The sequence below is a fragment of the Podarcis vaucheri genome (assembly GCF_965113315.1).
Source record: "Podarcis vaucheri genome assembly, chromosome: 10".
Taxonomy (NCBI): domain Eukaryota; kingdom Metazoa; phylum Chordata; class Lepidosauria; order Squamata; family Lacertidae; genus Podarcis; species Podarcis vaucheri.
In genome coordinates, this window is record NC_138748.1 from 54,189,946 (window position 1) to 54,217,359 (window position 27,414).

General features: G+C 44.2%; 1 protein-coding gene across 2 annotated transcripts in view; it reads left to right on the plus strand.

Annotated features, from left to right (window-relative positions):
- SLC13A4 (solute carrier family 13 member 4) overlaps positions 1 to 27,414 on the plus strand; it is a 38,492-nt gene that overhangs the window by 1,090 nt on the left and 9,988 nt on the right. For both annotated transcript variants that reach the window (XM_082240512.1, XM_082240511.1), the window contains exons 2-9: positions 9,974 to 10,102; positions 12,084 to 12,220; positions 13,543 to 13,724; positions 14,574 to 14,628; positions 16,400 to 16,439; positions 18,538 to 18,615; positions 20,544 to 20,734; positions 22,403 to 22,522. In XM_082240512.1, the coding sequence (XP_082096638.1) occupies positions 9,974 to 10,102; positions 12,084 to 12,220; positions 13,543 to 13,724; positions 14,574 to 14,628; positions 16,400 to 16,439; positions 18,538 to 18,615; positions 20,544 to 20,734; positions 22,403 to 22,522 (932 nt within the window). The remainder of the gene's footprint in view (positions 1 to 9,973; positions 10,103 to 12,083; positions 12,221 to 13,542; positions 13,725 to 14,573; positions 14,629 to 16,399; positions 16,440 to 18,537; positions 18,616 to 20,543; positions 20,735 to 22,402; positions 22,523 to 27,414) is intronic.

Sequence of the window (27,414 nt, forward strand, 5' to 3'; positions counted from 1 at the left end):
AGAGATGCGGTTCAATCCTCTACTCAGAAGTAAGCCCTATTGAATAAGTGGGGTTCGAATGCAACATTAAGGTGGCAGCCCCTTTTCCTCCGTTGCATGGGATCTCCATAGGACGCTACTCAGCCTTGATTATTTATTTCACTGATGAATCACTTCACGAAGCAACTTCACAATGCAACAAAAACATCTCTAAGACAATTGTGTATGCAAAAGGAGTTAAAACAGTTGCATATATAAAACAATTAAAAACAGTTTTAAATATATAAATTAAATTCTTATAGCAAATTGTTCTGGATTCCAGCTTTACTCCAATGAAAGTGATGCTGTTTCCAGGGTGGACTCATAGAAATGTAAAGTTGGAAGGCGCTCAAAGAACTCTTGACAGATGACCATCCAAGCTTTGTTTAAAATCCTCCAGTGAAGGAGGCAGTCCATTCCACTGGCAAACAGCTCTTACAGTCAGAAAATTCTTCCTAATGTTTAGTCAGAATCTTCTTTCTTGTAATTTGGATCCATTGGTTCAGGTCCTGTGGAGCTGCAGAAAACAAACTTGCTCCATCATACATGCGACAGCCCTTCAGATATTTGAAGATGTTATAGAGCTTTGAGGATGGAATGCTCAGGAGGTTTTCGGTCGCTGAAGCTAAGTGATGCTTGTACTATTTTCTAGGTCAGCCTTTCTCAGCCTTGGATCCCCAGGTGTTGTTGGACTACAACTCCCACCATCCCTAGCTAGCAGTGATGATGGGAGTTGTAGTCCAACAACATTTGGGGACCCAAGGTTGAGAAAGGCTGTTCAAGGTTGAGGCCATGTGGTGTTAATGTGTCCCACGTTGTTGGATCTGTTGCATTATCCGTAACTTCTCAGAAGTGTTCAGCAAACTTGCTTGACGTGCTGTTCGACGTGCTTTCATTGTCTGCCAGCCTATCTATTTATCTGTCATCTACAAACTAAAACAAATATATAAAAACCATTTCAAATCCAATACTGATACTCAATAATAATGAGAAAAAATGTGCTCTGCACATGCCCAGAAACATGCTGTGATTACATGCAGGGCTGAGCTGCCATGCGCCTTTTTCCAATTAAGTTCTGTTTACAGTCTTGGATTCTAGATTTAAATATGCAGCTGTGAGTGCAAAAATACACAAGGAGAGGGAAACAGTTCTCCTTGGTCTCCTGTGATAATCTTAATCAAAGAATGAAGCTGAGTTGCATTATCATTTGAAGTGAAGGAAAAGGCAGATGAAATTTCCTCATTAATTTTGGAGACGAGTTTCCTTTCGCAAATGAATTTGCACTGCCGCAAATGCTCTCTAGGAAGGCAGCGTCGCTAACTTGGCAGTGTTTGTTTTAATGAAGTCGAGTTGCACCTTTTGATTAATTTGTTTGCAACTTGTTTAATTAATGGTGTCCCCTTGTTTATCAGGGTTGGAGTGAACAAATGAACAAATGGGCAAATTAGGCAAAGTCGAAGTCAGCTAAAACAAATTTCAACCTCATTAAACAAGTAAACGAAGAGCGAGGCAAAGGAAGATAAATGAGGGTTTTTTCCTTTCCTTTTGCCTCTCTTGAGCTGACAAGAGTTAAGCAATTACAAGCTTACAGACCTGGTGCGATGATGAAGATGGAATGACGGCATGATGAATTTAAAAAATCAAATTAGCCAGCAGGTAGTTACTCAATATAGAACTAAATAAGGGATGGGCAGGTCTGCTTCCAGGCCATTTTACTTTTGTATGCTTTTGCCCACAATTCTTTTCCTTTCCTGCATTAATCTGCATTTCATATTCATATTTAAATGTGTATTTTCCTCTGAAAATATCTTTTGAAATTGGGAGTGGCAAACCCTTTTCAGCTCAAGGGCCGCATTCCCTCCTGGGCAACATTCTGAGGGCCACATGTGAGTGGTAGGCGGGGCCAGAGGAAAAAGTGGGTGGGGTAAGCAAGGAAAATTTTACCTTGGCTAGTTTCACCCAGCCCTCTGTCTCCTCCAACTGAACAAGCAGTGGGCATTACTAGTGCTTAAGGGCACATTACAGCCTGGCAAAAGCATTCAGGGTGCAAAGCAGAGCTAATAAGTGGGATGACCCAGAGAGAGGCGGTTGGTGGCCTTGGGGAGAGTTATGAGGGCCTGAGGCAGTGGCCTACAGGGCCACCCTGACTTAAATGCATATTTTGCTATATTTAAACCTCTAAGAACTGCATCACAAAATTTGGAGAAACGCAAAATCAAGTGGATTGCTATGGGCTGATCTGCACCTTTAGTCCATAGAGGCACAGAACAGGAAATTCCATATATTTATTTCATGGAAACATTTATACGCTTCCCTTCTAATGCCCACAAATCACTCACAATGCCCCACATACAGCTTAAAATCACAATTTTAGATCAGTGGGAAAACAACTGTTTGAAACACTCAAAGAATAGTTAAAATCAGCCACAAGCTGAAAACCAGCTTAAAGCACATGCCAACATTCCACATGTCTGGATAGACTTGCCGAAACAAAATTGCTTTTAGCGGGTGCTGAAAAGATTACAGGGAAGGTGCCTGCCTCAGTTTCCAAAGTGCAGGTGCAGCCACACCAAAAGAGAGATTTCTTCCAACTGCTGAATGAGTATTATGTGAAACCTGTAACAGTGCCAAAGGGGTTTGAGTGGGTATGCATGGAGTAAAGCAATCTTGCAGGTAAACTGTGACAGGCCTCATATACCAGCAGTAACACCTTTGAACTTGGCCCAGCAGCAGACTGGCAACCAGTGCAGGTTTCTGGGCTGAGGTGCTCAATGCTCAACCTCCCCTTGTTCTTTGGCTGCAGCAGTTGGCTGTCAGGGCTATTGTGCCCCTGCAGATGGAAGTTCTCTTTGGCTATCATGGCAGAGAAGTGGTAATAAACCTCTTCTCTGTGGTTTTGCGAATTCATGGAATTGTCTGAAGCTGTGCCGACGAGAGTGGAAGGACACCAGGTTGGAAAAGGTGGCTTTAGGATTGGGAACCGTAACTCAAGTCAGAAACATCATGCTATTAAATGTGCTTGATCAGATTCAATTCAACTATAGGCATTAGTACCTCTCTTTCTCGCTCCCTGCTCACTTTAATTCTTTTGTAAAAGCCTAAAAATTCAATTAAACCATTCCTGGTTTTTCTCCAGTTTTCTCCATGCACGTCTCTCTTGCGCAGAGCAAAACACAAGATGGATGTTTGCACGCTTTGTTCTCTCAGAGCTTCCTACAAGCTCCACTCATATCTCCATCCAGAAATGCGAGAGATATTATAATACTTCAAGGACACATTCCAGCCAAACAAACACACTTGAGAAAGTTGCAGGGCAGGGACAGTGTGTTCCTATCTTGTATTTTTATGTTGTGAACTGTCCCATGCTCTTTGGATAAAGGATGATACAATATAAATAATATAATATACAGTAAACCCACAACTTATGTGCCTTTAACTCATGTGCATTCAGCTTTACATGCTTGGCAAAAAAAAGATTAAAGGGGAGGAGGCTGGCATCTGGGGAAAATGACTTTGGCAATCCCACCCATTATTGAACCCAATATGTTTTGACAATATGCCATTTTGGCTTTAGGCACAATCCCCAGAATGTAATTCCCAGATAAATTGCAGGGCTTACTGTTATATTAGGGGTTATATTAGGGGTTATGTAGATTTGCAAAAATGTGTATATGAGGGGAAATTGCTTACCGCATTATTATTTATTAAATTTCATCCAAAGTCCACAGGGCAGTTGACAACATAAAAACACAAAAATACACAACATGGTAACAAACAAAAACAATAAACAAAATGCAGAATGATGCAGAAATGTTGAGAGCTGAACTTGGGAGAAATGAGAAACTGAAATGAACAGATGGACGTCTGCCATGGGTTCGTTAGTTGAGAGTCCTGCATTCTAGGGGGTTGGACTAGGTGTCCCCTCCAACTCTACAGTCCTATGAAATCAGCAGATTCACTCATGCCGAATGATAAGGCATCGAACCAGCACCCAAGTATCCCATGTCTCCACTGGTTTCCAAAACACCATCTTTAGAAGCGAGACTCAGCTGCAGTGCTCCCCTCCCTCTGGAGCATCATAAGCTGCAGTTTAGAATGACTAATCAAACTGATCCTTTTGTGTTCTGCACGAAGAATCGAAGCACAGACAATAATTTAACATTGCGTAACTCAATCAGAAAGAAAACCCTGCGGTCTTTCTCGGTGGATCAAGTGGAATGGAAAGAAATTAGCGCAGAGTGCCTACTCACGACAAGCTGGTTTCTAAGCACTTCTTCATTCAATAGCCCAGTTATCCGATAGCCTAGTTACTTGATCATTAAATAGCCCCATGGAGGCCGATTATGGTTTAGCTGAGATTAATAAAACGGCTGTTGTGAATCACTTTTCTTCCTGATGGCTTGCCAGTCAGCCCTTTGCTGTTAGTCATCATGTCTGCATGGCATCTTGAGGTCCAAAAGTAGTGTGGTAGTGGACAGCTGCTGCTGTGAAGAGACAATGCGAGTGGTTTATTGTCCTCGTGCCCTGACTGTGAGCTTCTTGATTGGACGCTGTGGGAACGAGATGGACAATGGTTTGGTCTGATCCTGGAGGAATGTAGGAAGCTGCCTTATACAGAGTCAAACCACTGGCACATCTAGTATTATCTATGTTGATGGACTGCAGCTTCCCCAGGTTTCAGGCAGGCGTCCTTCCCAGTTGTCCTTCCCAAATCTGGAGATGCCAGAACCAGGGACCTTCTGCATGCAAGACCACTCTACCACTGAGCTTCAGTCCTTCTCTGTAAGAGGGTTCTTCTTTATTATTATTATTTTTAACTTTAACCATAGCAGTTCTAAAGCTGCTCAAAAAACCAGCCACAATGTGTGGATTAAAACCTGAGAAAATGACAGGTTTGTGAGGCTGGTGGGAGAGCTTTGCTTTCTTCTTCCCTTACCTATGAAAACAAGGAAGGAAAACAAGGTCTCTTCCATTCACGATTCTTCTAAGCCCAGTTAGTCATCCTGAACTAGCCAGATCCCAAATATTATTGAATCACATCTCAAGAAGTAGCTCCACCTGGGATTTCCACTGATACTATCACTAGACGTGTGGTGACCAATAGAAAAGGTTTTGAATCTTTATGCTAGGGTTGCCATATTAATTTCAACCCCAGGACACTCCATAATTGTTGAGCTTTTTATATATATAACCAAAAAAGCAAGATTTTTTTCAATTGACTTGCCTAAAATCCCGGACAAAGCACCACCTTTCAGAGCACACACACACACTCCCGGACATCAATTTCACCTTTGAAATCCCGGACCTATGGCAGCCCTACTTTATGCTGGATAGTAGGATAGTAGGGGTCTTCTTATGTTCAGCCACTTTGATACTTGCTTTGGTTTATTGTTTCATTTTTGACATTCATAAGCGTCTTTGCTAGTAGAATATCCATTCTTTACATATGAAAGATGCATACATTAAGCCTCATTTAAATCTCTTCTAAAAATCCATGTCTGCCAAGTCTTTCCTGAATTAACATTGACTGAATGAGTCTTTCCCCTCCCCTGATTATCTGTTGCCATTTAATGAGCCCCTTGATCCATTCTCTTTCACATCCAACCTTATCCTCCCTCTTTGGGGTGGGGGGGCAGGGGGGTGCTTCCACAACAGCGTGGCAGGAGAATGGATCCTTCACCTTTGCACCCCTCTGCTCTCAAGTTCTAGGTGTTTCCCCACTCAGTTTAGTTTCATTTCCCAGAAAAGAAGGAGGTGAGGGGATGAGATGAGGCAACATTCAAGACTTCAAGGATCACCTCTCCCCACGTGAACCAACCGAGACCTTACAATCATCATATGTGTGTCCTGCCTTGGAAGGTTAGGAGGGTGGCAACATGACAAAAGGCCTTCTCAGTGGTAGCTTCCTGCTTGTGGAATGCTCTCCCTGGGGAGACTCGCCTGGCACCATCAATACAATGTGAGGCCATGCATGAAAACGTTTCTTTATTGCCAGGCCTTTGGCTCTTAATTATCTGTGGCCTGGTGGAATTGCGATGTTATAATCCTGTCTTTAAACAAAAGGATTGTCTTTTATATTTTTTCTTTTATGTCAGTTTCAATGTATGTGTTTGTTTATATATTGTAAGTCAATTCTGGAGAAAAAGCAACTGATGAATTTAATTTGTCGTAATAATAAAAAGTTGAAAGTTGGGGAATCTCCAAAACGGTCCTAGCTAACAGTACCACCTAACTGAGCAATGTGAGAGTTTGCCCAGAAGCACCCAGATTTGCCTCATTATTTGAGGGACACACAGAACTGATGTACACCCACCTCCTAGAATCTGCACCATAACTGCAGAGAATTCATTCAGCTCCTCTGCAGTCTCCCTGCCCTATTTTAGCACACCCTTCACTCCCTTGTCGTCTAGCGGTCCAGATGCCTCCCTGCTTCTGATTCATTGTTGGTCTTCATGCTTTGATTTAGTGCGGTTTGCACAGTGCAAAGGTGGCTTGTGAATATTTTTGAATAAAGCTGTTTACATTCAAAATATCTTTCCGCTTGCCTTAAGGTCAGCTTGCACTCCTTCGGCCAGATTTTTGTGTTCCTCTTTTGTTTTCCTTTTTCACTCTTCAAACAGCAAACCTCCATCCTATCGCTCAACTCCATATGACAAATTGCTCTGGAGCTCCTCTCCGATTTCAATTCTTTGCAGTAGAGTCAGAGGTTGCTGTTTGGAAAACAAGCAGAATATTCTGCGGCGTGCACAGCTCTAAGCCATGTGCTTTCCTGAATCGCAGCCAGTGTAAATATCCTGCCACATAACCAAGTCATCAATGCTAGCAGTGAGTTCAAAAGATCAGAGGAAGAAATGTCTGTGGCAAATAATTTATATTCCCTGCTGTGTGTTTTGGGGATAATCTTCATCAGATGTACACCGATGGCGTATCATCACCATCAGTTGTGGACATGTAGCAGGAGTTCCCACTGAATTTCACTTAAATGGGAAACATGGATAGCTTTAAAAGAGGATTAGACAAATTCATGGAGGATAAAGAATAACGGTGGCTACTAGTCATGGTGGCTATGCCCTGTCTCCATGCTTGGAGGCAGAAATGCCTTTGAATACCAGTTGCTGGAAATTGCAGGAGGGCAAAGGGCAACAGTTTGGCCACTGTGAGAACAGAATGCTAGACTAGATGGGCCAGCACACTCTTCTCAGATACTGCTGAGCTACGACTTCCATCATTTCCGACTATTGACCATACTGGCAGGGCACTGCTTGCCCATCGCTGACTTGAAGGTTCCTGTTCAGATGAAAAATCTAAGGGAAACAAAGACACTTAAACAGCAAAATGTCTTGAGGGCAGTAGGAAAGAATCCTGTAGATCCTTGATGGTCACTAAGGACTCAGATATACAGCTGCAAATCAAACGTTTTAATTGTGTTGCAAAGTGCAATATAGAAATGTGACACTAGGTGGCGATGGTTAGCTATGGCAAATACAATATATTATTCAAAACGGTGGGGTTTTTTTTTTTAAAAAAAAGCATTGCCACAGCGTGTTTTTTTTATATGTGTGTAGATTCCACCTAAGTTTTGCCCTGAAGCCCAGGGCAAATTTGGAATTTCCTGCTTGGTTGTGAAACTTCTGAGGATTATTGAGACAAAGTGGGGAAAGGATTTCAGTGACGCTAGTGACATATCTTAGGGATGCTCTGCACATCCTTAACGTGGTTAGCATTCCGTAAGGATAGAGTCAGGTGCTCTGGAGTGAAATGGCAATTGTTTAAATCAGTCTTCCCCAAATTGGTGCCCTCCAAATATTTTTGGACTCCTAGTTATGGAATGATCTCCTTAGCCTTATTTTGAGTGCAGTCCTATTCATTTGTTCAATTTCCATCCTTCCTATGTTTTTATATATGCTATAAGCTCCCCAGAGTGAATGGGGAAACCCAGCCAAATGGGCAGAGTATAATTATTATAATTATTATTATTATTATTATTATTATTTCCATCAATCTGTGCTCAAGGTGGCCAACAGTTGCAAAATATAAAGCAAAAACACTAGAAAATTACCAAAAACTGGCAGAGGAAAGCATACCTAAAACCAACAAAAACATCCAATACACAGAATAAACAGCAATTTATTTACGATGTCCACAAATGATCAGCTTCAAGCTGGTGGGAAGCTGCCAGTCAGAGCAAACAATAGTGGACTAGATGGACAAATAACCTGAATCAGTGGAAGGCATTCCTGCCAGTTTATTAAACATCCATTGTGTTTGGCCCATTGACTGCATTCTCTTACACTGGGTGAAATGGGGCAACCCATGATTTTCACACGCTTTTATTTCATGCATGCATATCAGAGCTTTGGGTCACAGCAGCTGCCAATTCTGATTGCTTCTGCTTCTACAGGCGCTTGAGAAATGGCCTCTGTTCTTTAATACAGTCAGATCCCCTAACGAAGGAATAATAATGGACCCTGTGCTGGAGAGCTTAACCATTTGAATCAGAGTTACATAATGGCTAAGTACCAAAACAAAGTTAAGGATGGAAGATTATAGTACCTTTCCAAGAGTGGCTGTGTGCATGTCTAAAGCTGCAGGCACTAGAGCAGCCTGGCCTGGTTTTTCATCTACACAAGCGATGAAGCCAGTTTCTTCTGTCTGGACCAGGATAAAGGTGGTGGTGATGTTGGGAGAGATGGGCTCCCCTTAGCAAGTGGATTGCACACCAGAATCTCTCCTTTCTACACTTGCATCAATGTAGACTGAAGGAGCATCTCTCCCTATATAATCCTGCCAGGGCTTTCAAGTTGGTTTGGGACGTTCTTTCAACAATGCTGGCATAGAAGGAACTGTAACTCAATGGAGGGTCTTCTCAGCAATAGCAGCCAGTTATCAAATACTCTACCCACTGCACTTAGGTTGTATATTCTTTTTGGCAACCAATGAAGACTGTTTTCTTCCACCTGGTCTTCTGAGTGGGCAGTTCCAAGCCCAAGAGATACTTGAGTTATATACTGAATAGATGGAGATGTTCAAGTTTATTGGGTTTGACACTGCTGTAACCCACCCTGAAGTCCGAGTGATGAGGGGCAGGATTTAAATCACCTAATCAGTGATGGCCAAACTTGCCCTCCAGCTGTTTTGGGACTAGAACTCCTATCATCCCTAGCTAACAGGACCAGTGGTCAGGGATGATGGGAATTGTAGTCCCAAAACAGCTAGAGGGTCAAGTTTGGCCATCACTGACCTAAATAAATAAACAATAAACCCCCTGAGCAATTTGCCTGCAACAGATCTTCAGTCCTTCTTCCATCCACAGCACCATCAGCCCTGAATAATTTGCCTGGTAAGTAACTCCCCTAAACATGCCGAGTAAGTAGATAGGAATGCCTTGTAGCAATAAATTAGAGGATGCTCTCAGTTGGTTGTGCAATGTCTATTTATTGTCCTTGCATTTGGACCTGCAGTTTCTGTTTCTTTTAAACACTGTATAATTTGAATTGGGGATTATTCTATTGATTGTTGTGTAAACCAACTTGCAACCAATCTACAGTGGTGCCTTGGTAGTCGAACAGCTTGGCTCCTGAACAAATTGGCTCCCGAACGCCACAAACCTGGATGTGGGTGTTCCAGTTTGCAAAGGCTTTTCGGAAACCAAATCTCCGAAGCAGCTTCCACAGCTTCTGATTGAGTGCAAGAAGCTCCTGCAGCCAAACAGAAACTGCACCTTGGTTTTCGAACTATTTCAGGAGTCGAATGGACTCCTGAAATGGATTAAATTTGAGAACCAAGGTACCACTGATAGCAAAAAGCATTCTATAAATATTGGAAATCAACCAATCAATAAACCATGTCTAGGTTCCACTGATAGCCTTTTCCTCCATGAAGTTGCCTAAGCCAGAGAGAATGCCATTGCTTCACTACAGCTCAATTGACTTTCTCCTCCCTTTCTTTCTTTCAGGAAGCCTCGTGTGGCTATGTGCTGATCGTGACGGCAGTGTACTGGGTTTCGGAGGCAGTCCCACTTGGGGCAGCAGCCCTTGTTCCTGCTTTCCTCTATCCACTGTTTGGAGTCATGAAATCCAGCGAGGTCAGGCTTTACGTGTCCTTTTCTTATCCGTGCTACTGGGGCCTGAGTCACCTGTGCATGTGGGCCCTTCAAACAATTGCAGGGAGGACATAAGGAAGATGGAGAAGCTGTGCTCTCTGTTGGGCAGGGATAGAACCAGTGGGCAGAAATGGCAAGGAATCAGATTTTGGCTAAACATTAGGAGCAACCCCCTAATGGTTTGAGTTATCTGGCAGGGCAACAGATTGCCTCAGGAGGAAGAGAGAGAGCTGTCTGCTGCAGGTATTTAAACATTGGCCAGGGGGTAGGAATACTGAGGCTGTAGTCTGCATTGCAGATCTTGCACTGAGCACGGGAGCTGGGTTAATTGATCTCTTTAATGCTGTGATTCTATTATGTCGGATCATTCCGTGACTTTGTATTTGAAGGTTGGGGCCAACTGTATTACTTTCTCCCTAGTACTGGAGAGCAGCAGGCATGCACATTTCTCTTTTCAACACATAACACCTGCTTTTACGACTAAGGGATGTGCACTGCAAAATTCATGCTCCTTGACTAATCTGTATTTTTGGACAGAGCAAAGAACACTTCATTCATTATTTACATTGTTTTAATGCTACCCATTAACAACAAGTTCTCAGAGTAGAGTTTCTTTTAAAAAATATGTGCAAATGCAACATGAAAATAGAGCGCCTTAGTTAAAAAGGTTCCTCACAGACACTTTCATGTTCTTTTCTCACTCTTCTTGGCTTGTGTCTGCATCATAAACTTTCTCTCCGACCTCCACCCCAACCCCTGGTTAGCACATGCAAACCATTGTTTTAATAAGCGTAATCTTGAATGGAAAGAAAAGAAACCATGTCAACCAGAAGCACAAAAGCCTTTATTATTCCACTTTATCCCTTTCATGCCTCTTTGCAGCGTGGCAGATACAAAGACTAATGCACACGGCTCTGTGCAATAGGCAGCAGGTTTCTCCAGCTTGAATGGGGAGAAAACCTTCGTCATGCTTTCCAGTTTACCCTAGTGACTTGGCTCTGATTTTCCAGAACTGCCGTGTGCTGATGCTACTGAGGCTGAATTCCTTCAGAGCACATTTAAAGTACATGGCTTCCCCACGGAATATTGGGAACTGTAGTTTGACAAGGATGCTGGGAATTGGAACTCTGAGAGGGGTAAACGATAGGTCCCAGGATTCTTGCAGGGGGGTGCAATGTACTTTACATATGTGATGTGTACGCAGCCTCAGTTTTTTTGGGGGGAAGCTGCCAACCCATTGTAAGCATGCTTATTTGGTAGCCAGTTCACACGTTGCCAGCAATGGCCTGGGAGTCCCTGAAGTGTGGGTGGCTCTGCAGATTTGCTGATTGGATTCACGGATGACTTTCCATAAGTCCTAAAGCAGTTTTCAAGAATGTAATACATTAATGAAAATGCATATTAAAAAAATGACAAATGATGACAAAGTTGGCACTGGGTAGACCTTCCCGTAGAGAGAATTCCAGAAATCGGGAGCTACCAAAGAAAAGGCCTGTTCTCTTCAACGGCCCTTTGAGGTGACTCACAGAGAAGGGCTTCAGCTGATTATTTCAGGGTTTGGGCAGGTTTATATGGAGAAAGGCAGCATTTTAGATATTGGGGTTGGAAGCTTATTAAGACTCTAAAGGTCACTTTGGGGCCTGTTTCTTGAGGATTTCTTTAAAAATAAATAAATCAGAAATTGTTGCAGAAACGTGGAGAGACTGGAAGAATGAGAAATTGAAAGATACCCAAACCAGCAGATTTCTCCAGCTCTAGACAGAAGTCTAATTCTGCTGTGGTTTATGAATCAGACTGAACAGGGGACATAGGGGACAGGGGGGAAATAAAAATGAATGAAAGTCTAGGCAGGGGAGGGGAAAAGCTTTTTCTAGCTGTTTCTACACCTGCTCCTAGGATGTTTCTCTGCCAGCAGTCAGCTCTCCCTAGAGGTTTATCAACCCTCACCTCGTCTTTTCTGCAGGTGGCTGCTGAATACATCAAGAACACCACCTTGCTCCTCATGGGTGTAATTTGTGTGGCAGCCTCTGTTGAGAAATGGAATCTGCACAAACGGATCGCCTTGCGCATGGTGATGGTGGCCGGAGCGAAACCAGGCATGTGAGTGAACCTGCTTTTTCACAGCATGGAGGGAGAGAGGAAGAGTGTCATGGGCCCTCCAGCAGCAGGTGGAGTCACTTCGCCTTCTGCTCCTTCAGGCTGCTGCTCAGCAGGTGAAGCCGACTCCTGACCCATGACAGAAAGAGGGAGAGGGAGGGAGAGGAGTTGAAAAGAAAGACACAGCGCTGTCATTAAAGTGTCAAGTGGTGCTTATTAGCCAGCGAGAGCACTGCTTCAGGAGCCCAGTGGGCTGACAGAATGCAAGGCGCACACTTAATAAATAAGTCACTAGGTTTCCAGATACATCACTAGGACAAGTGTGGCGTCTGCTTCAATAGGATGAAAATATCCTTCCCTTCCTCTTCCTGCCAACTTCTTCTCTCTTTGGTCCATCATCTTATTGCTTTGTTGATTCTGGTTTAATTTCTGCTCTCAGTTCATTTAGATCAGGGTGACTGGGGCAACCCAGCCAGTTAGGGAGGGTAATGATGATGATGATGATGATGTTTCTAGCCCATAGGTCATATGTAGTCCTCCAGACTCCCCTTTCTGGCCCTCAGGACTCTTTCCAGGCCACGCTCCCCTTGAACTGTGTGATAATGTCCCTTGCGTGTATTTGTGTGATGTGTGTGTCGGACCTCCGACTTTTGCATGGCTCAAGTGTAGCCTACTGTGCAAAAGAAAGAGCCACAGCTGTTGCTGCAACCACTTTTATCTCTGGCCCCTCCCACCCTTGGGTTTGTCCCTTGAAGGACAACCCCACAAGGGAGGGCAACCCTTAACTTGGACAGGGCTACCCACCCTGGCCTCTTTCCTCTTTGACACCTCTTTAAGTTGTGCAGGGCAAGTTCAATAATAATATAATAATATAATAATTTATTATTTCTACCCCGCCCATCTGGCTGGGTTTCCCCAGCCACTCTGGGCGGCTTCCAACAAAACACTATAATTCAATAACCTATTAAACATTAAAAGCTTCCCTAAACAGGGCTGCCTTCAGATGTCTTCTAAAAGTTTGGTAGTTAGTTTTCTCTTTGACATCTGGTGGGAGGGCGTTCCACAGGGCGGGTGCCACTACCGAGAAGGCCCTCTGACTGGTTCCCTGTAACTTGGCTTCTCACAGTGAGGGAACTGCCAGAAGGCCCTCGGTGCTGGACCTCAGTGTCCAGGTAGAACAAAAATTCAAAAGTGCATGAATTCACTCAGAGCTTCCGGAAATCCCCACCAACCCCCATTTCCTTCTAAGCCACATGCATCTAAACTAGGCTTTCCTTCGTGAATCTGCAGTTTTCCCCAAAGGGCTTTCCTTTCCCATTCTCTAGGCTGCTCCTTTGCTTCATGTGCTGCACGACTGTCTTGTCCATGTGGCTTTCCAACACGTCCACCACAGCCATGGTGATGCCCATTGTAGAAGCAGTGCTGCAGGAGTTAGTGAATGCCGAAGATGACCGCGAGATGAATGGTACCACTGGCAACACCATCCTGGAAGAACGGGAGACTATAGGTACATGATGGTGACACCCACTTCTGTCCATTTATTTATAAGCATTTACAATCCGCTTCACGTTCCAAAAATCTCTAAGCAGTCAGTGTGCGGCCGGTCTGAAAAACAAGCAATATATTATTATAACAGAAACAATAATGCAACCAAAGGGAGGGCCATCACATCTGTTTTCCATGCAAGAAGCTCAGCCCTCTGACTCTCCAGGTAGGGCTGAGGGACAACCTGGACTGAAGCCCTGGACGGCCTCTGCCAATCAATGTGGGCGATACTCAGCTAGGTGGACCAATGGTCCGACTCGGTATAAGGCAGCTTCCTGTGTTACTGCGCAAAACTAATGAAATGGCAGTATAAAAACACCCACACAAAAGCAAACAGAACAGAAATTCAGAGGACTCGAGACTTGTAAAACTGGATCCAAATTGGGAAAGTCCAGGCAAAAAGTCAAGTCTTTATAAGATGTCTGGAGCTGTTCCACATATGGCAGAGGGAAGGACATTTCACAGTGCAGGGGCAACAGCAGAAAATGCTCATTTTGGGGTCACCACTCTATGATATACTGGAGGGTGTAGTGCCATGAGTATAATTTCCCTAGATGAACTAAATGAATGAACAGGTCTATATAAGGATAAGCAATCTTTGAAATAATTTAACACTCTCTTGTTCATTTGATTTGATTTGATTTGATTTTTTTAGTAACTCATAATTATAATTATATTTATCTTATTTAAATGCATTTTTAAGCAGGGAGGGAAGGGTTGAAGGCTAAGTCCAATCCTAGCGTACAAAAATTCTGAAATGCATATAGGAGAAACAGATGCCACCACTCCACCCCTTTTTCTCCTGCTACAGGTCTCGGCGAAAAGCGTGGGCAAACGTCCCTGGAGCTCTTTTTCATCAACGAGGAGTAAGAATGAAGCCCGTCCAGCTCTAATGGACATTTGAACCCTTTCAGGTCACAATGAGATAAAATATAAAAGCAGGACCAGCAAATGGCATGATCACAAAGATTTTATTTTATTTAAGGGTTTTTAGATGTTAAGGGAATATATAATGGTATGTATAACATGAAGCAGACACACTTAGGAATGGTTCATGGTAGTGGTGGTGGTGGTGGTGGCTGGAATTTTGTGTGCAGAGTGGCATTTCATTTGTTACATATATTTAGGCACCAGGTGAAAACATTCCCCTGTTCCCCACCTTTGGCTAATTAAACAATCTATGGCATTTCAGACTGGGGGGTGGGGTATCATTTTTGTATGTTACTACCTTATGTATTTTATTTTATTTTATTTATTTATTGTATTGTAAACCACCCTGTGATGCTTGGATGAAGGGTGATATAGACATTTAATCAACAGCAATAATAATAATAATAATAATTATTATTATTATTATTATTATTATTATTATTATTATTATTTCAAGTGGGAATTAAGGCTGTGTACACACTATACTTTTAAAGCACATTCAAAGCACACACCCCAAACAATCATTCTGGGCCCTGTAATTCACCCCTCACAAAGTTACAATTCCCAGCAACCCTTAACAAACCTCAGACTTCTTTGAGGGAGGGAAATGCGCTTCCAATGTGCTTTAAAGGTATAGAGTGGATGCAGCCAAGTAATTTGCTTTTCTTTCACATCATTTGCTTATTTTAGAGCTTTTGTAGTCTGCCCATTGCCAGAAGGTCCCAGGGTGGTGAATGCATACATACATATGAATGCCTACAGTCAGTATATACATTATGTGTTTGTGGTGGCAAACACCAATTGGCTGGGCTGGTGGGATGACTTGGAGGACTCAGTTTGCTTATAGAATGAAGCAGTTTGCAGTCAAGCTTCTCTAAGCACAGGGACAATTGTCAGTTGGACTAAAACCTCTCACAGGTGATTGCCAAAGATGGAAGGCTGGAATCCTGAGAGATGCACAGAAGCTGAGTACTAGCTCACTGGATCCCCTTCCCATGGGCCTTATCTTGATTCCAAAAGCCCACTCTCCCATTCTCTTTAAAGATGACTTACCAATCAGCGTATGGAACACCGAAAGCCCAGGAGAAGAATGAAGAAATGAAACCAGTCCTCCTTTCTCCCTTTCTCTTGCCCAGGCAAGCTCCTCACTCACCATACTGGTTCTGTGCAGCAGGCTAAGAACCAGAGCTAGGCAAACAGAAGCAAAGCTATGGCATCTCTCGTATTTCAACCTGTGACTTTCCTGTAAAATAAAGAGGTGGTGCCATGGACATATCTCTAACCTACCAATCTAGGGAAGTTCATATAAAGCTATGGTCTTCTTCAAAGAACCCTGGGAACTATGGTATAAGGGTTTATTATGATGTTAGTCTCAGTGGCGGGGAAACTGGTGCAGGGCAACTCCTTCCTGCCATGTTCAGCAACATTGGAAGCCCCACTCCACATGAAGCAACCGGTTTGCCATTCCAGCATTGTACCTTCTCAGAACTGGACACCACTTGGGTGAACCACAGTGGTGATCTGGCTTGAACCAAGTTTCTACTCTGCCAGGAAACTCCTTTGGGCCAATTATTGTCAGCCTAGCCTTCTTTACTGGGTAGTTGTAAGCATAGAATTGGATGACCCCATCTAGAATGCCATATTTCATTTGCATGGTATGCAATTGTACAGCGGCAAATCAACATTAATTATCCTCTTTTTTTGCAGTGCTACAACTGCTGACCTCAGCTCTCTGATGCATTCAAAGGTATATTTTTGTAGGCTGAATCCACTCTGTAAAATAACAAGTTGATTCTACAGAAAGCAACACAGGATTGCATGGTTTTCTTCCCTTTAATGTGTCTGGAGGAGCACAACATTCTATGCTTAGAGGAATGCTGCACTTCTGTTCTGCTTACAGAGGTCTGATGTGGCTGCATGCACAGCGCAGGCCTGTAGTGTGAATCAGGGGGAGACCAGAGGTCAGTGGTAGAACCCACTTGCTTGGCATTCAAAAGCTCCCAGGTGCAGTCGCCATCGTCTCCAGGCAGGGCTGCAAAAGACCCCTGCCCAAAGCCCTGAAAAGTCACTGCCAATCAGTATGGAGAGAAAAATACCAAGCAAGATGGGCTGAGAGGGATGGTGAAGAAGATATTGTTTGCCTTTTAGGGAGAAATGACTTGATTTGAGAACAAAACTGACATACCTGGCCTCCCGTAAGGATCAGTGACCTGACTTGGTCTAACACAATTTCTTAGGTGCCTTGATATCTTCCCCAAGTTGTGCTACAGTTTTACTTTAGGCTGGGGGGCATCAACTGATTAATGGGGTGTTACTACCATTGTGGAGATAGAATGTGTTGGTGGTTTCCAATTCCCATGTTCACATACAAAACTTGATCTTAGTGCTTAATGACTTAACAGATGAATATACGAATTACCCTCATTTATCATGTTTGAGGTTATGTAAATGCTCTCATTAGCAAGCCTTCAGGTACCACAAAGCTTGAGAGAGAAAGCCAGTTACACAATGTTTTTATTGGGCCGGCTAACATTGCATTCACTTGGGAGTAACACCTTTCATATGCCCCCATCCTTTGGGTCAAGCAGTGTGCATTAATGTGTGGGTAGATTGATTTACCAGTGGTCAGGGACCTGAATCCGATTCCTCCTGAAGCCTCTGATCCTAATGTACAGGGAATGTGTTAACAATCCTTTTAATCCACTAACCAAACCATCCACAAATGGAAGCATTTTTTTCTCATAGGCAGTGATTGCTCTTTGGAGATGGGGGCGGGCAGGGGAACCTCTCTTGTTGTGAGTCACCAGGTGTTTAAGGTTTCAGATGATCAAGTGACTACCTGATAATTACAATACTTAACATTGGGTATTAGGTGACTACATAAGCAGTGGTTCTGTGAGGGGGCTGGCAAAAGCCGATTTTTGAAAGAATCGTACTAGCAAACACTTGAAGGTGGCTTAATCCTGTCCCCATTAGCACTCCATTTCTAGATCCCTTGGTGCTTAAAAGTAGAGATGCCTGCTTAGGTTATAATTTAAACCCACATGTAGAATTTTAATACAAAATGCAAACATATCTCCTGAAGCATGGGAAAGGAACTAATTTTTGAAGAGCAGTCACTTTCTTTCTACCTTTTCTATTTTGGGCAAAAGTGGAGAAAGGATGTTCTGATGTTGGCTGTCTCATGCCCTGTCCACACCTGAGAAAAAAATGCCCCCTTCAGAAGCATGGGATGTCTTGCCAACCCATGCATTACATAAAATTATTGCACTCACACAATCCCTCATCTTCTCATGCGCTTTGATTCACCCACTGACTTCCTGGTCAATGTGGCTGCATGGTGTGCATTAAGAATAACATTTTATTTGGCCCTAATTGTTTGGTAAGTGTTGTCTTGACTTGAAAAGACCTACTCTACATCAAAACCTATTTTATTACTGGATAAGGCAGCAACTTTGATAGTGTTTCTGTAATTGCACCAGTGGCGAAGCTGCATGCTCTGGAACCGGGGGCAGAGAGCAGGCTGGTGTGTGGCTGGTGTGTGTCCTAGGGGGTGTGGCGTGCTTCCCGGGGGTGTGGCACCTGGCACAGTGGGGGGCTGCGTGGCACGTGTCCAGGGGGTGGCCGCGATGGTACCCCCCTCCCTGATGATGCAGGGGGCAGTGCACTCCCCCACCCCCCCACCCCGTTCCTCCGTTCCTCCGCCAGTGAATTGCACAGAATATTTCCGATAACATGAAATATCCACACAGGAATTTCAAACTGGCTTCCATCCAACTGGTGTCCTGGAATGGCACTGAAAGAGTTGTTTTCTAATGAAGGGGGATTTCTCTTCCTATATATAGAACATGAACGGCGTACACATGATTGCCAACACAAATGGAACTGTGAGCTACAAAACCAATGGGCAGCATCTCCCTCAGGTAAGAACATTCTCCGCTATTGAGAGAGACAATGAATAACCCCAGGTTCATTTATCACCATTGCTTGGAAAAAGCAGAACATTTGATGACAGGGACTGTTTGTGTTTGTGGCCTACTTGCTCTGTTCCTGCCACTGCAGCTAGGCAGTTCGAAAGCTGTCCCCAGGGGTCCAGGATAAGAACATTCAGCTTAGCATGGGAGCTGTCCAGTGCAGAGCCCCAGGGAGCACAGAAAGACAGATGTTGTTTCAGCGATGCTTCGGCTGCCCTTGGGCAGCTTAATCTGTATTGTGGCCCTACCTTACCTGACCTATCTTCAGCATAGCTGTCCCTTTTCTTGCGAAGAATCCTATTCAAAATAAGGGAATTTCCCTTTAAAAAAGGAAAACGTTGACAGCTATGATCTTCAGAGTCCTGACCCAGAACATGTGCCTTTAGAGCCCTGCTTCCTCCTCATGCATAAGACTCGGGAATGTTTGAGATGCTGCCAGAGAAGCACTGTGCTTCCAGCTCTGTTCTCCAGCTCTTTTCCTTCCCTTGGACCTCTGTACCTCGGGGTGATCCTGCAGGGTACGAAGCAGGGTGATGAAACCAGTGAGGCTTCTTCCAACCCTATTATTTTTTTTAAAAGTGGTTAGTCACTTTATCTTGCCCAAGGCAACCCAAAGCGACTTCTAAACAAGCAAACAGACAACAACCCCCCACATAAATACATTAAAAACAAAGGGGAATGGAAATACATCAAAAACATCACACCCAGCATCTGACAGTATCCTCAAGCAGGACACAACCCTGGGTGATGATATTGGAAGGGCTCTTGGTGGCTGCTGACTCCCTTTGACCCTGGCAAGCACTAAGCCCCTTGTCCAAAGTTTCATTCATTTCTGCTCTGATCCCACCAGGAAAGTGGGGTGCATTTTCATATGCATAATACTCCTACTATTTTTTGATATTAAACAGTCTATCATGAAGTGATATTTCCCTCAGTGTGTAGGGCTGGATCCTGACTTGACAAAGTGCCCTGTTCTCCTGTGTTGATAACCCCACCCTTCTTTGACTTAAGTTGTAGCCCTAACAGTGTTCCTAATTAGTCATCAACACCAGATGATTTGTCTGTCATATACTATGGTGTCACTCTTCAGCGTTGTGGAGAACTAAAATGGCAGCTGGAAGACTCAGTCACCCAGTGTTGATCAGACTAAAATATTTTAAAGGAGGCCCATTTCAATGTCAGCCCCTGCTGAAGTGTTGAGGCTCATGTGGCACTAGACTTGGCTCGCGTCCCATTTGAGAGATGAATGTTAGATTGAGAGAATGAGAGAGCAATTTGCCCAAGACCATTCCAGACATGATTAATTTGAGGCGGAAAGTCTGCCAACTATTGCCCTGGACTTCTCACGTGACTTGAGGATTATGAGCTCCCAACAAAACCCGTCTGAACTGAATCTTTCCCGCAAGGCTGCATGTGGCTCAGCAGCCCGATTACTGTTGAGCCTTTATTTCTGTCACTGACGAAGCAGTTTTCAGGGAACTAGAGAAGACACCTGTTCTGAATCTTTCTAGTTCTTAGAGAAAATAAGCTGTCTGCAGAACACAGGCATCCTGGTACACAGAAAGCATATTTATCAACCCATCAATGAAGCTCAGAGAGCCCTTTCTGCTCTTAACTTAGCTTCAGTGGAAACTTCCAGTTAAACCCTTTCACCAATACTCATAGCCATTCCCATTTCAGTGTGAATTAAACCATTTATGCTTAACAATATCTGCCCTGTGATTTTCTGCAGTGCTGGTTGGTGTGGACCGCCCTGCATTTTGCTTTCAATTTAAAAATGTCCACCCTGCTTTTCCCGGTGTAGGTCTCAAAACAGCTTACAACACCCAAGAGTCACAACATACAGACATGTGTTAAATGATGTGGTTTCTTTACAGGCTCAGATCCTTGTTCTGCCACCTCAGCCTCAAAGTTTAGACCTAAGCAGTAAGCCTCGGTACCCAACCAAGCACGACCAGATGGTCTGCAAGTGCCTCTCGCTGAGCATCTCCTACGCGGCAACCATTGGGGGACTCACAACCATCATCGGCACCTCCACAAACCTCATCTTCCTGGAGTATTTCAACAAGTGAGTAATGCATGCACAGTGCACGTTTAGTAAGGACCTGGTAACCTGGTGTGGTTCCAAGCCATGTGAAGTGAATGGCAGGAGTTGGTAATGCAGGTGAGCTGTGCACAAGCAAGCTGTCAGCTAGCTCTGCTGGGGCTCTTTTTATTAGCACAATATGCAAAGTCAGTCAGATACATTTTGGACTGTGACCTTTACACATCTTCTAATCCCGAGATCGTGGGGTGGTACAAAGTTATTTTGGCACCTGTTTCCACTGCGTCATTTTCCCCTTGAACAATGTATGATGAAGGAGACAAAGGTCACAGACAGGGCATGGCAGACCACTAAGAGAGCAAAGGTTAAATAGAGGGCATGGTGTTCAGACAGCTATGGCTTGTCTGCGGGTGGAAGTGTGCTCCACACCTGGCGGTCATTCCTTCACCATGAAGCTGGTTCCTATTGTGTCTGACCCTTATAACAGCCCTGAAAGGAAGCTAAGGCAGTCCCCGTATAACAGATGGTGAGCAAAGACTGAGAAATCGTGACCTGCTTCAGGCTCATCAAGAGAGAGTGAGTTCTCGCTGAACTAGCGAGACTTTGTCACTTTGAACCAGCAGACTTTGTCACTGCTTTTTTAACCGTACCCTAGACGGAACATGCTTCTTTTTTCATTTCTATTTACGCTCTTCTCTAATTCTTTATCACTACAGGCTCTGGAATTGAAGGGGAGGTGGCAGCAGGGAGGGGGGAATCTTTTTGTTTCTGGGACGGCTCCATCTGTTCTAGTGATTTGTTCCCCCTGCAAAGTAATAATCTTCCAAGTGCAACATCATTATGCTTTTTAATGTAGCAAATTATGTTAACAATAGATGGGAAATTAATGAAGCCAAAGGCATGCCTAAACTACTTCAAAAGAAAAACGATCTGATTTTATGAATATTTTCATGCAAATTTACTGTTTAACGATTAGCAAGGGGGGGGGAGAGGAGGAGGGAATAAAATGCCTGAGAGGGGAAAGCAGAATTTAAGGACGGTGCTCTGAATTCCCCCCCTCCGCCCCCTCAAGATCTCTTATATAGAGTTCTCCACAATGGAACCTATTGTGTTTGCTCAGCCAACCAAAGAGCCAAAACTTGCTATCTCTCAGGTTACCCTGAAGGCCATTTCACAGATTACACATCCAAGGCTGAAACTCGGTGTTATGACCCATGCTTGGCATGCAAAAGGAGCCAGGTTCAATCCAGGTAGGACTGGGAAAGATTTATGGAGAGTCAGAGTCACCAATACGGAGCGAAATTAACTAATGCTCTGACTTGTCTATTATGGAACTTACGTCAAGGGAGTTCTGCATAGCAACTTCCTTATCCTTCTGATGCTGGCAGATGAAGACTTTTCATAGAATAATAAAATTGTAGAGTGGGAAGGGACCCTGAGGATTGCCTAGTCCAACCCCCTGCAATGCAGCTGTCCCATATGGGAATCAAACCTGCAACCTTGGTGCTATTAGCACCATGCTCTAACCAACTGAGCTATACTAATCTTCTTGGGGGCTGTTCATTTGTTTACTTGGTATTTTAAAGGCATCCTGAAGCAGGCAGTACACAAGGTGAACTTGAAAAGGGAAAAGGTCCCTGATGCTGCCTGAAAAAGCATACTACAAAGTGGCTGTTTTTGATTTCCTTACAGCCATTATCCCAATGCTGAAGTGGTGAATTTTGGAACCTGGTTCTTACTCAGCTTACCCATCTCCCTCATCATGCTGGTGCTGACCTGGTTTTGGATGCATTGGCTTTTCCTTGGATGCAAGTAAGTGGGGTCTGCAAGATCTTCGTAAAAGCTCAGCACAGCTCAGCAGTAGAGCATATGTTTTGCATGCAGAAGCTCACAGAAACGTCCACCATTTTGCATCATTGGATGTCCAATACTTTTGTCATGGGAAGGCATCTAATGGAGCTGAATTTTGGGAGATTCATGCATACTTAAACCATGGAACTCACTCCCACAGGAGGCAGTAATAGCCACTGTCATAGTCCTGTGCTGCCAGCCACAGCAGAGCTCAGTGGAGGGAGAAACCAGCCAACCAGCTGTGTCTCAGGGGGGAACTCCGTATACAAGGTCCAGTCCAGTCCTAAGGTCAGGAGTATCTCAGTTCATGTAGTCCAGTGGTTCTCAACCTGTGGGTCTCCAGATGTTGTTGGACTACAACTCCCATCATCCCTGAGCTCCGGCCTTGCTAGCTAGGGGTGATGGGAGTTGTAGTTCAACAACATCTGGGGACCAACAAGTTGAGAAAGGCCAATGTAGTCAGACAGTCCAGGGGTCAAGAAAGCTGAGGGTCCAAGGTCATGAGAAGCAAGAAGCAGCAAGGTTTGGCCAGTAATGACAAATGTTGTTTCCAGCAACTGAATGAGGCTCGAAACCCTGCTTAAGAAAGCTGGAGCCAGTTGGTTCTCATTAGGAGCAAGAAGGCTGATCATTAGCGGGTGGAGTCACTTTGCCTCCTGCTCCTGCAGGCTACTGCTCAGCAGATGAAGGTGACTCCTGGCCCATGACAACTACTAACTTAGCTTACTTTAAAAGAGGATTAGACAAATTCATGGAAGAGGGCGCTATTGATGGCTACTAGCCATGATGGAGGCTAAGCTCTGGTCCCACTGTCAGAGGCAGTATGCCTCTAAATACCAGTTGCTAGGAATCACAGGAGGGAAGCATGCTGTTGTTCCCAGGTCCTGTTTGTTGGCTTTTCACGGGCACCATGTGCTTGCAAAAGTGCAGTTTTGTTCTGGTTGACTGTTGAGATGCTCATGTATCCTTGCTCCTCAGATGAAAGATTGGAAGGTATCTAAGGTAGGACCTTGTCTGCGTTGGCACCCACTCTTTGGAATTCTTTGTCAAAGGATATCTGCCTAGCAACTTCCATGTCCTCATGTTGCTGGCAGGTGAAGATTTCCCTTAGAACCATAGAACTGTAGAGTTGGAAGGGACCATGAGGCTCCTCTACTCCAACCCCTGCAATTCAGGAATCTTTTGCCCAATGTGGGGCTCATGACCCTGAGTTTATTAATCAATTATATTTGGAGGTTTTATTTTTTAAAAAAACCAGAGCCTTCTGTTCTTCAAGTCACATTGAGAACTATGCTAAATAAAGAAATAGTTTTCATGCTAGTACATGAATAGCTGGAAGATGTTAAACCTCTGGTTGCCCCTGGCTTTTTCTGGCATTAAATATGAATCTGTTCCATGTGCTTTACCATTCAGTCCCATAAGTTGTCTGTTCCCTAGCAAAAAAAGGGGGGCTATAGTAAATCAGAAATAATTTATAATCCCACGACAAGTCCTAACATGATCCACAGTTCTTTCACAAAGAGCATTTGCATTCCACATTACAGTTCCAAATATTCTTTCTAACAAGGGTTGGTTTTTTAAAAAATCCGTAAGGGAATTAAAGCGTTAGCAACCTATTATGAAACATTAGTGGATTCTGAGGCTCATTAATCTCTGACTCCTGCTTACTGCAGTTCATTCAGGAATATATTCCCCTGGAAACCTGATGCTGCAATAGTTCAAGAGGAGGGAATATGTGAAGACACCAAAGACTATTCTTTCTGACCTAGACAGTGGGTCAAATGTGTAGGACAAAGCAAGGGAGAAGATGGGGGCAAGAAGGTCCTCTGGAACAGGGTTTGTTTGAGCAGAAGCTTGATTCTTATCGTGACAGTGTCAGGGTTTGGTGACATGCCCCTGTGCCATCCTGGCATTGCCAGCATCAACCCAGTGTGGCATGGGCACTGTCATTTATGAGGGACATCATGGGGAAGAAATTCAATTCAGTTCACATTTGAATGTGAATCGACCTAATTCATAGTCATCCTTAAAAATTTGCCCTTCTCTGAATATTGCAATGCAGTTCTCCGGTCAGGTAAACATATACAAAAATGCATATGCTGGGTAAACTGGGCATAAAAAATTGTGCATGCATACAAACATGCATTATATTAAGGAAAAATGCTTGCAAAAAAATGTTTCTAGAAGAAATGCGTATAACTTTTCATGAGAACTTAAAAAGAATTTGCAAACTCATGTGGAAAACTAAATTTAAGGCTAGGAAAATGAGAAACTGAGTGAAACCAGAATTGACAGATTCGCTCCTTCCTACCTCAGATTGACTTAGATAACAACAAGAGGCTTTGGAATTGTCACAAGTATGTAGAGGGCAGAGCCAGAGGTGAGGCCAGACTGCTTTAAAGAGGAAAGGGAAACTGAAGGGCAGGAGGCAAGAGAGAGTGAATGCAGCACAAGAAGAAGTCAGGCTAGGCAGGTTAGGAGAAAGAAGGCTGGGACACCCTGCTTGATTCACCTGCCACCCAGAGATCAGGCAAAGAAACCTGGACCTTGCATGGCAATACCCAGAATTGAAGATGATGAGCCCTAGTTGAGTAGGTCACTTACCCTGCTGAGAACCACATAATTAAACTACAACTATTGCACCATAGGGATGTGGGTGGCACCATGGGTTAAAACACAGAGCCTAGGACTTGCCAATCAGAAGGTCAGTGGTTCGAATCCCCGCAACGGGGTGAGCTCCCGTTGCTTGGTCAATGCTCCTGCCAACCTAGTAGTTCGAAAGCACGAAGTGCAAGTAGATAAATAGGTACCGCTCCGGCGGGAAAGTAAACAGCGCTTCCGTGTGCTGCTCTGGTTCACTAGAAGCGGCTTAGTCATGCTGGCCAGATAACCCGGAAGCTGTACGTCGGCTCCCTCGGCCAGTAAAGCGAGATGAGCACTGCAACCCCACAGTTGTCACCATTAGGGTCAGGGGTCCCTTTACCTCACCTATTGCACCTATAAGTGATATGTAATGGCCACCAACTTGGGTGATTTAAAAAAAGGATTAGACAAATTCATGGAGGATAAGGCTATTGGAGTCTATTAGACATGATAGCTAGGTTCTGCTTCCATTGTTGGACGCAGTAGGCCTCTGGGTACCATTTCCTGGGAATTGCAGGTGAAGAGAGTGCTGTTGTGCTCGCTTCCTGCTTGCAATATCTGGTGGATCACTGTGAGAACAGGATGCTGAACTAGATTGGCCCTTAGTCTGATCCAGCAGCTTCTTTTTATGTTCCGTGTCCTTGTCCCCAGGTACTTTGTGTAACTGGATTTCAGCACTTGGTTCCACAAAATTAGCCAACTTTGTGGGAGGCTGCATCAAGGGCAACTTTTCCTTGGTTCCAGCTGCTCTTTGCAGCATGGAGGAGCAGGGGTTGTGGTGGAATCCTGCTTGGAGAAGTACAAAGAGGTACAAAAACAAAGACGCACCAGAGGAGGAAGCTACCCTGTAAATTGGGTCACTCCTGTGAAGCTTCAAAACTAGCCAAGATTCCCCAGTGCTGTTGATTCAGAGAAATGAATATATATTTTCTGGCTGTGATGACAGACTCCCTGACTGAGGGTGAGTGAGTCAGAGGCTAGGAGATAGAATGTCTTGGCTCTCCCAAAGGATGCCTTGTTTCCCAATAAGCTGTGCACTCAGAAAGAAGGACGCATGAAGCTGTGTCATCCCACGTTGGTGCTCAGTGGTAGCCAACATGGTTTCCTCCTGATGGCTGGACTGCAACTCCCATCATCTCTGACCATTGACTATGCTGGCTGAGACTAATGGCAGTTGGAGTCTGACAGTTTCCGTGTTGGCTATCCCTGCTCTAGCCCTTTGTTGTTTGCTCTGACCAGCAGTGGCTCTTGAAGGTCTCCAGTAGAAGTCCTTCTCATTGTCTGCTCCATGACCATTTAAGTGGAAATCAAACGTGGGGGTTTCTTCATGCAAAACTTGTGCCCTGCTACTGAGCTGTCCCTTTCCTGAGGAGGCTAAAGAGCAAGAACAGGTTTATTGTGAATGGAGAAGCATTGTCGATTCCGTGAGTCACCTGACCGATTGCTGAGTCAGTGGAGTTTGGAGAATAACAGCGGCATTATGTTTGAAGTTCTGCCTTTTGGCCAGCTGCATCAGCAGTATTCAAGAACGGCGGCCAGCTGGCTTGATGTACTTTCTTCTGATAAGCTGCTACTGCTGCAGTAGAGTCTTGTTGCTAGAGTCCTGACCTGAGTGCTGTGGGGCTTACTGTGATATGCTCTTTGCTCAGGTGCAGATTGCACCAGCTTTTCATGCTGTGTTCAGAAACATTTCTTGCAAAACACAGGTGGTAGAGATGTAGGGGCCAGCTCATTTTAGCTCAGAGGTGAGGAATCTCTGGCCCTCCAGATGATATTGGATGCACTGCCTTCAGTGCTCACTATCGGCTGCTGTGTCTGGGGCTGGTGGGAGCTGGACTCCAAGAACATCTGAAAAGCCATCCCTGTTTCAGTATGCTTTTAGTTAAGGTGCTGGGCTGGGTATTTAAATTATTGGTAGCCAACATGTTAGTCAGATGTTGTTGAACTACAACTCCCATCATCCTTTGGTTGCTAGTCATGCAAATACATGTAATATAAGGGGCTGGATTGGTGATGCTGGACCACAACTCCCATTATTCCCAACCATTGGTCAGACTGGCTGGGGCAAGGGGAGCTGGGAATCCAAAAACATCTGAAAGGCACTACATTGACTACCCCTGGTTTAAATGTTATTATCTCTGTAATTGTTAAAATATGTTTTTAGGTGTGTTTTATGTTTTTCATCATGTGTGAGAGATACATTAGGAGGG